Here is a 9423-nt window from a genome sequence, read left to right on the forward strand (position 1 = left end):
CAATCCAGTTTAAAAATCAAGCAAAACATTTGGACAAATATTTCACGAAAGGCGAAGTACCAGTGGCCAGCTAACACATGGAACGCTGCTCAGCTTCCCTAGTCACCAGGGACGTGTGTATTAAAATGATCTCATCCTGGATCATTCATGCTCCTGGCAAAGCCTAGCTCTTTTCCCATTCTTGCTACACTAAAGCCTGGGGAGGGTGAGCACCCCTGCCACTCACGGCCAGGAGCATGCTGAACGGCTCAGGGCTCACCCACATCGACTTTGACGTTAAGCACACACTCGACCTGTGACCCAAGAGCTCCACTTGCAACATTCATGGCGGTAACACCTGCACCCAAAAGTTATTAGCAAGGTTCAATCACAACCATCATAAACCATCACAGCCAGACACCACGCCAACGTCTACCAAGCAGGGACCAGATAAACCGTGCTGTACCTGCGTGCGTGCACAGGAAAGCCCAGGACCCGCCAGGTTCACCCAGGTGAAGGCCATGAGGAAGTGACTGTGGGGGTGCGGCCGGCCGAGGCCCACCCCAGCAGCCTCCCGGGAGGAACTGCAGGACGTTCCCTCTGCTGGAGCCTCGTGGCACTAGCTGTTTCTTCCTTCTCCAGAGACGCCACCTGCGCGTGAGGCTCTGTTTGGGGGGAAGTTTTCATCGTCTTCTTTTACCCGCCAATATATTTTCATGGGCAGCTGCCAGGCCATTTACATTTTTTATTTCTGTACCTTGCTTTGGGTAGTGGCTATTTAGATGTACACAAACATTTAGGATCTGTGAGTTTTACTACGTGTCTCTACTGCAATAAAACAATAAAGCACAGTTACTTTTCACCAGCAGCAGAGTGGCTGTGCGTGTGGAACAAAGGTAGACACAGCCACACGCCTTCCAGGACAGCGACACCGACACCGACACCGACACCGACACCGACACCGAGCCATCCCCTCCACCAGCACAAGGACCACAGCTCATCGCTAGTGTGGAGCAAGCCGGGGCGTCGCTAACAGCCTCGGCCCTCATGGTTTCCTTTCAGTCCAATACAGAAGACGGGAAAATACCGGAATTCATATGCCAGAGGAAACACTGGGCTGGCTTCTCCAGGGTCATCTGGCTGCTTTTAAAAATGACAGGAGGTCCCTCGGGGTACAGGAGAGAGGAGGGTAGTGGAGGGCTGCAGCCCACCAAGCCTCCGCTGCCCCAGGTTTCATAGTCTTAGCATGTGTGTGTGTGCCAAGCCATGACAAAAACTGCTTCCGACTGGATTAGAATGTTGGAGAACCCATCAACAGGCAGCAAGAGGCCCGGAGGCCAGCACACATGCCTGGGGTACTGTCCCTCCCAGCTGCTCCACGGGTAGGGCTGGGAGTCACGGGCGGTGGGGTGGGGACTGGGGACGGGCAGTAGCAGCAACCGGTCCCCACCCTGGTCTGCAGAATAGAGGAAAGGATTACGTGTGCCAGGACCGCCCAGCCTAGCGCTCAGGGGTCACTTAGGGACCATGGGAACGGCTCCCCCTGGGCCTCGGGGCTGAGCAGTGACCATTCCGTGCACCCCAGTCAGGCCGCCAGGGACAGTCCTGCTGTCCAGTGATGCTGGGGGCTGGCCCCGGATTCATCCCAACCCACACAAGCCTCTCCCCGCATCACCTTCCAGGAGCTTGGCACTTGGCGGGTCCGCGAAGCGAACACCAACTGCCGCCTTATTGAAGCTGGTTGAGGAGCATGTGATGGACCCGAAGTCCTCGGGCTCCCCTCTGAAAACCAGCAGGCGCTCAGCTCCACGCAGGTGTGTCCACAGGAGAAGGCGCCGCACGGAAGTACCATGACAGCTCGGGTGGAAAGACACGTGACAGGGCAGGAAATGTTTTGTTTACACTGATTTGCAAAATAGCTTTAAGCTATGGAGAGAACAGGTCTTTCTAAAACTGGGATGCGACAGTGTGGGGTAGGATGGGGCTAGTTGTCAAAGCTTGGAAGCACATTTGCAGCAGAAAAGCAGCGAGCATTATCCAGGCCTCCCAACTGCAGGGCAGGTGAGAGCCAAAGGACGTGGTCACCCTAGACCGGCGCGTACGGGGGCGGGCACCTTCCGCTCCCCAGGCTCCCCCGCCCCCGGTGCGCAGCAGCCGGGACGGCACGGAGCGGCCACCCCGTGCGGCACGCAGCCGGGGATGCAACCCCTGCCTCCACGCCGGAGCCCGCAGCACCGGCCGCAGGCGGTTCCCCCACGCCGGCCAGGGGAGCTGGGCGCCGGGAGCAAGTGCCCGGCAGCGCCAGCTCCCCGCGACCACCAGCAGGAAGCGCGCGACGCTCCGGGGAGGGGGCCGTAGCAAAGCGTGAATCCGCTTCTCCAGGTCATCGAGGACAGCGCCGGCGGCAACCCGACCGGCCGAGGGTGGCAGACAGCGGCAACCCGTCCACGTGCGGAACGGCTGGCGCGTTGGCCGCGACTGTCCCCCCGCCGGCCCCGCAAAGCACACCCCGTGGGGTTGCAGCTGCCGCTCTTTCTGCCCCCCGGGCTGCAGCGGACGCCCGGCTCCCCCCGACCGGCACGCACGCCGCTTCCTCTGCGCAGGGGACTAGGGCAGCATTGAAGACACCAACCCACACCTTCCCTCGCTTGACTGGCCCCTTTCCCTGCCACCGGTGGTCCCGAGGTCACTCCCGCACCCTCCGCCCCGCCGGTCCCCAGACAGCGTGCCCCCGCGACACGCAGTGCGACGGGTGAGGGGCTGCAGGCCAAGCGGCCGGGGTCCCAGGCGCGCGGGCGCAGCGTCCCGGCAGGGCCCCCCGAGCCAGCGCAGGGCGCGGCCGGGCCACGTGAAGCGCCAGGGCCTGGGCGCAGGGCCGGCGCCGCCGCGGTTGTGTAACGCCGCAGCCGGCGGGGAGGCGACCCGGGCGCGCGGAGGCAGGGCACGCGGGCACGGCGCCCAGTGTCCTCCCGCGCTCGGTCGGCGGCGCGGGGGCGCCCGCAGGCCGGGCCCGCAGCGGGGATCCCGGGGAGGCGAGGGGGCCGCGGCGCGCTCGGGGCCCACGCCCGGCGGGTCAGGTGCGCGCGGCGTGCTCGGCGGCGCCCTCGGCTGCCCCCGCGCCGGGCCGCCCGCCCGCTTCCCATGGGGTGACATCCGCCCCGCCCTCGGTCCCTCCCCGAGGCGGGCGATTCCTGGACGCAGGGGCCCTGGCCGTGGGGGCAGGGACGCGGCTCGGAAAGCGGGCCCGGCCGCGGGGGAGGGCAGGGGGCCGGGCGACTCCCCGCGCGCCGGCCGGGGGAGGAGGAAGAGGGCCGGGCCGCCGCGGCGCGCACAGGGGATATTCCTCTCCCGGCTTGAGTCAGACGCGGGCGGATCCGTCCTCCCCCGGCCCCTCCCAGGAGACGGGAACTTACTTCATTTCCCTGGGGCAGGTTCGCCCACGTCGCCGGCCCCTCCCCCCTCGCGCGCCCCCCACCCCGGGGCCGGAGCCCGCCACGCCGCCGCCCCCCGCTTCGGGGAAAGGAGGCCGCAGCCGCAGACACCTGGGGGCCGCGGGGGAGGGGGCTCCCTGGCCGCCGCCGAGCGCCGGCCGACTCGTGAGACTCACGTGATGGAGGCGGGGGAGGGCGGGCAGGTCGCTCCTTCCCTCCCCGGCAGCGGCCAGACGTGCCTGGAGTCACAGGGTGGAACACGTAGCTCCAACCCACCCACTCGCTCCCATTTAACCCAGCCCGCAGCCGCTCCACTACTCCGCGCCTCGCCCCCCCACCCCGCCCCGCTCCTCATTCACTCGGCGCGGACGGCACGGGGAGCACACGCTGCGGGGCTGCGCCGCGAGCCGGAGACCCGGGCCATGCACGCCCCCAACTGAAAGCGGCGCGGCCGAGACCCTGCGCAGAGCCCCCTCGAGCCCAGCTCCGGGACGCTCCCGGCCGGACGCCCCGCTAGGCGCAGACAGCCCGCAGCGCGCAGTGGCCCCGGCTCGCCGCGCCATGGAGAGGATCCCCAGCGCGCAGCCGCCTCCTGCCTGCCTACCCAAAGCGCCCGGGCTGGAGCCCGGAGACCTCCCCGGGTAAGTGGGCACTCCCCGGGCGCGCATCCCGCGGGGGGCGCCTGCAACCCCAGGGCACGCCGAGGCCTGACCACCCCTTCCCGGCCCCTCTCCCTGCGCAGGATGGATTTCGCCCACATGTACCAGGTGTACAGGTCGAAGCGGGGACTGAAGCGGGGAGAGGACAGCAAGGTGAGCGCACCCCGGGGACCCCGCTGCAGTCTCTTGCGTGCGCCGACTTCCCAAGCAAAGTTTTCCTAGTTCTGGGGAGGTGAGCGGGTGGGCTCGGTTCTGCTGCGGAGCTGCTTGGGGAGGACGAAGCAGCAGGCTGCCTTGGAGGGAGACCCCCGCTGGTGCGCCCGGCGGGACTGTGCGTGCGCCCAGGGCTGCGCATCCCCCCGGCCCGGAGCTCACCGCCCGTCACCTGTGCGCCTCGCAGGAGACCTACAAACTGCCTCACCGGCTCATTGAGAAGAAGAGACGTGACCGGATTAATGAGTGCATCGCGCAGCTCAAGGACCTGCTGCCCGAACACCTCAAACTTACAGTAAGCCCGCAGCTGGAGCCGCTCCAGCCCCGCCGCTCTGCCCCGGGGCAGCGGGGGTCACTCGCCGCCTGCAGGCCCCGCGGAGAACTACAGACCCGAGCCGGTTCCCCGCAGCCGGTCGGGGTGGGAGGGGAGTGGGGCAGCCGTCCCCGGGCCCCCCAGACAGGCCAGGCGCCCTCGAAGCCCCCCACGGCCGGCCGGACCCCAGGCGGCCATACTTTTTAGGGTTGGAGACTTTCTGCCGGTGGCTTGCAGGCGCGGAAAAAGAGAGAAGATTTAAGCCTCATTTCCCTTCTTGGCAGTTCATTTTTTTTCCTCAAATCAAGGGACTTGTCTGTGGACAGTCCTTTGTGGACAGTGGCCAGCAGCCTTTTGGCTCGGCAGCCTTTGCTTGGGAGGAGGAGCGGGTAGAAGCTCAGCTGGGTCCTGGGGTGTGGGGGAAGCCTGCTGGCTGCAGGAATACCGGGTCCGCTTCCCCTCCGGCTGCTTGCTCTGATGTGGAACGAGCCTGAGTGGTTCCTGTCTCCGTAAAACCGTGGTCTAAGCCCGTAAAACTACACGTAGCCCTCCCAGGATGGGTTCCCGTTCTTTTGCTTCAACTCCCCTCGCTGCCCGGAAAGGTGCCTGAGGAGGATTTGAGTGCCGTCTCCCTGAACACCCTCTCTCTCTGGGTTGTAGACTCTGGGCCACTTGGAGAAGGCGGTGGTGCTGGAGCTGACCCTGAAGCACGTGAAAGCCCTGACCAGCCTGATTGAGCAGCAGCAGCAGAAGATCCTGGCCCTGCAGAGCGGCTTCCAGGCTGGTGAGTACCAGCGTGGGCTGGGGAGGACGAGGGCGCGCCACCTGACACTAGGGGCATGCACACCTGGACTTCCCTGGGACTGCAGGCTTTCCCCGGGGCTGCCTCGGTGCCACCTGACACGGACGGCAATCTGTCGAGTGTTTTGGCTGCAGAGGCCAGTTCTGGGAGTCTTCCCCACAGCCTGGGCAGACACCGGGGCCCTTGGGACCTGCACAGAGGGTGTTTCCCCCTGTGCCCCTGGGTCTCTGCTCGGCCGGGTTGCAGGGACAGTGCTGGAGTTTGCCTTGTCGCTTGCTTCCTTTTGGTCTAATCCAGACCGTGTTTGGTGTGATTCCGGGAGCAGCCACTAGGTTGTCTTGGGGAATTGCACAGTGCTGATTGGTTTATACGGAGTTCAGAGAAACCACTCACCTTGCGTTCTCCCCGCTGTTCCCAGAGAACCCCAAGGACTGGGGAGAAGTCTCCCCACTCTGGTGTACCTCCCAGCCTTGCTCTGCAAGGCCAAGGTGGCAGGAATCCCACAACCCCAGGGAGGGCTGCTGGCTGTAGTTCTTGTTTAGAATGCAGGGGTGATATGCCTGCTTTCAAGGGGCAACGTGAGTAAAAGACATGAAAAGGCCCAGAGGCCTAGTTCAAGGTCAGCGGCATGCCAGCACCTGTCTCAGGCGCTGCAGGAGAGGTTGCTTCTTGGTCTTCGTGCATTTACTCCGGTGAGACTGCCACACGCTACCCCTCGGGCTTGGCAAGGCCCTGGAGTGATGGCCTCCCCGTGCCTTACCGGGCACGCCAGCAAGAGCAGCAGAACCCTCCTGTGCGTCAGGAAATGCCCTGAAGTGCAGTCATGTTCTATGACTGGCGGCGGGGTGGATCTTTTTGCTTTTCTGATTCTCAGAGCACAGTTCTCTCACAGGTGGGAGCGCGTCTGAGGAGGTGCTGCCTTCCTGAATGCCTGTGCGCACACACACACCCATCACCTCCTGAAGCATGCTTCTTTCCAATGTGTTCCCCAGGTGAGCTGTCGGGGCGGAGTGTCGAAGCAGGCCAGGAGATGTTCTGTTCGGGCTTCCAGACCTGCGCCCGGGAAGTGCTGCAGTACCTGGCCAACCACGAGCACGCCCGGGACCTGAGGTCCTCCCAGCTGGTCGCCCACCTGCATCGCGTGGTCTCTGAGCTGCTGCAGCCTGGGCCTCCCAGGAAGCCAGCCGAGCCAGCAACCAAGGCCATGGACTTCAAGGAGAAGCCGGCATCCCTGGCTCCTGGCTCCGAAGGCCCTGGAAAGAACTGTGTCCCCGTCATCCAGCGGACATTCGCGTCCTCGAGCGGCGAGCAGAGCGGCAGTGACACAGACACAGACAGCGGCTACGGAGGCGAGTCGGAGAAGATGGACGGGCGAGGCGTGCATCCCCACGCAGGCGGCGGCCGCCACGGACGTGGGTTTGCTGCAGGGGAGAGGGTCAGCGCCATCAAACAGGAGTGTGAGGAGCCACCCACCAAAAAGAGCCGCCTGCAGTTCTCGGACGATGAGGGCCCCTTTGGCAGCAGTGGGGACCTCCTGGGCTCGCCCTTCCTGGGCCCGCACCCGCACCAGCCCCCCTTCTGCCTGCCCCTGTACCTGATCCCCCCGTCGGCCACCGCCTACCTGCCCATGCTGGAGAAGTGCTGGTACCCCACCTCGGTGCCCGTGCTGTACCCTGGGCTCAACGCCTCAGCCGCTGCCCTCTCCAGCTTCGTGAACCCCGACAAGCTGCCGGCACCCCTGCTGCTCCCTCAGAGACTCCCCTCGCCCCTGCCAGCCCACCCCGCGGTCGACTCTTCGGCCCTGCTGCAAGCCCTGAAGCAGATCCCACCCTTAAACTTGGAAACCAAAGACTGAGTTCCCCAGTCCCGGCGGGGGGACGTGGGACCTGCCGCTTCGCTGTCCTTCCGCCTTCCTTTCAAAAACTCACAGTCCAGTCTTGGGGAGTGTCGCCAGGCACCTCCGGGGCATAGAGGGGAGCCAGGGTGAGTGTGCACACGTGTGTGCTTGTGTGTGAGTGCAGGACAGGAAAGCACCCTGTGGTACAGGGCAGATGGGATGGGCTCTCGCCCCCAGGGGAGGGGGGGCGTGAAGCAGCACCCTCTTGCACACAGGAGCTCCCACCGCTGGTGCTGGGCGCCACACCCTGGCCTGGGAGCCCAGTCGCTGGCCTAGAGGACAAGGTACTTGGCACAGGGCTTTCCAGAGCGTGGCTTCCACCCGAACCCACACCCAGGACCCCGCCCTTCCCCCCCCTCCCCCCCCCCCGCGGCTGACGTGACTCAGCAGGCGGCTGTACACCTCAGACCCGACTCCTGCTGCCGCAGGGAGGGGGTCGCCAACGTTGGCACTGCACGGGGTGACGTCGCAGACACTGGCACCACTTGGTGGTGGTCTGGGGTGGTTGCCTGCCCCACCTCAGATGAACACACAGAATGTAGCTACCTACTCAGGCTGGCCTGCCAGGGTTCTCAGGGCTGCCCCTGCGTACCAGCTGAGCTTCAGGGGCATGGGTGGGGAGCCCTGGACCCGGGCACCGCTGCTGGCTCTCGCTGCCCAGGGAACTGACACAGGGCCCAAGAGGTGGCCCTGGCGCACACGGCCCGATGACAGTGCTACCTTGAAGCAGAGCTGGGTCCAGGTTCCCAGTCTGTCCTAAACCCCTCATAACCAAGCTTAGCTTAGCCAAGCCCTGGCATGGCACCACCTTTTGGGCTGGTGGCACAGGGAGGGTCCTCCCGCCGAAGAGGACCCTGTCCCCCTTGGAGATGTGGCTAGAGCCAGGGCACCTGTTGTGACTGGGCCAGCCAGCACCCCACCAGCTGCTCAGAATGCACTGTATGCTTGGTCTGATCGCTCGTGTTCAAACTTGTTTTTATTTTGGTATACAGTTGTTGCCTTTATTTGTAAAGCTGTTATATATTCTATAAACATTTAAGAGGAAAGTCTCCGATGTTTATAATTACTTGATCTACAAGGAAAGAAAAGTGAATGTTGCTGTTTTTCGAAGACAATAGTGGTTTTTTCCTCTCGGAAGAGGTACAGTGTTTGTTTTGAAGCCTCCGAAAGGTGTGAAGATGTAAATATTTTTATCTACGCGTAAATGTTAAGAAGTCCTTTAAAAACACTTAATAAAACAATCCTTTTCCTGTGGAAGAGAGGGGTGATCTCTGGGTGAACTGATGTGCTCGCCGTGCGGTATCCTGGGCCACAGTTGATTTGACCATGATTTTCTGCAACATCTTGCGTGCCTTGGTTGGTCTAAGGATAGGCATGGTAATTAGGTCAATGTCGGTTTAGTTTTTCTTCTGCACTTGTGTATGCCTGGGGTTTGCGCTTGTCCTGTGACTCCCAGGGAGTTGGGCTAGGGTTGTTAGCGCCGGCTGGGCAGCTGGGACTGGGTCACACGGGGTGGACAGGGGGCGCCAGCTGTGAGGGGCCGTGCAGAGCGGAATCCAGGCATGGCTGCTCGGCAAGGACCAGTGCCGCCTCCCGTCCTGATGTCGCCACAGGCGGCATTCCATCACTGTTGTCTGCATCCTTCCTGGTCTTCCTGTCTGTGGGGGGCTGTGCGTGTGAGCGTGAATGAACTCGGGCGTTCCCAGGGGAGCCGAGAGGGAGTGACCAGTCCCGTCCTGAGGCCTCTCCTCACCTGCAGAGCACAGCTGCCCAGGTGAACGCACCCGACAGAGCTGCGGCCACGAGCCTGGCCCTGCCTGCCGCAGCCCTCCTCCCCAGTGCTGTCTCTAGCTTCCAGAACCCTCAGGGAGTCTGGAGCCCCTGCAGGAAGTGGTTCCCTGCAGGGAACTGCTGCATCCCTACACCTGCCCTGTCCTTGGGGGCCAGCAAACAGTGGGCTGCATGCAAGGGCAGCGTGGTGCCCTGTGCTGGGTGTCAGGCCTGCCCACACCTCCTTCCCACCAGACAGAAACAGGCTGCTGGGCCCTGAGGCAGGCAGGTGGCCCATTTCCTAAGCGGTGCTTTCTCCATGCGTTCCAGCCGCCTGCGGCGTGGCGGGGGGAGCGGCC

General features: G+C 63.8%; 1 protein-coding gene across 1 annotated transcript; it reads left to right on the forward strand.

Annotated features, from left to right (window-relative positions):
• Positions 1 to 3660: 3660 nt before the first annotated feature.
• Positions 3661 to 8548, forward strand: BHLHE40 (basic helix-loop-helix family member e40). Its single transcript, XM_040995103.1, has 5 exons — positions 3661 to 4051; positions 4153 to 4222; positions 4470 to 4577; positions 5256 to 5379; positions 6390 to 8548. The coding sequence occupies exons 1-5, from the start codon at positions 3972 to 3974 to the stop codon at positions 7250 to 7252; spliced, it is 1245 nt and encodes a 414-aa protein (XP_040851037.1). The 5' UTR covers positions 3661 to 3971; the 3' UTR covers positions 7253 to 8548.
• Positions 8549 to 9423: the final 875 nt, after the last annotated feature.

This window comes from Ochotona curzoniae, unplaced genomic scaffold, assembly GCF_017591425.1.
Source record: "Ochotona curzoniae isolate NIBS_2020 unplaced genomic scaffold, NIBS_Ocur_1.0 contig_908, whole genome shotgun sequence".
NCBI lineage: Eukaryota > Metazoa > Chordata > Mammalia > Lagomorpha > Ochotonidae > Ochotona > Ochotona curzoniae.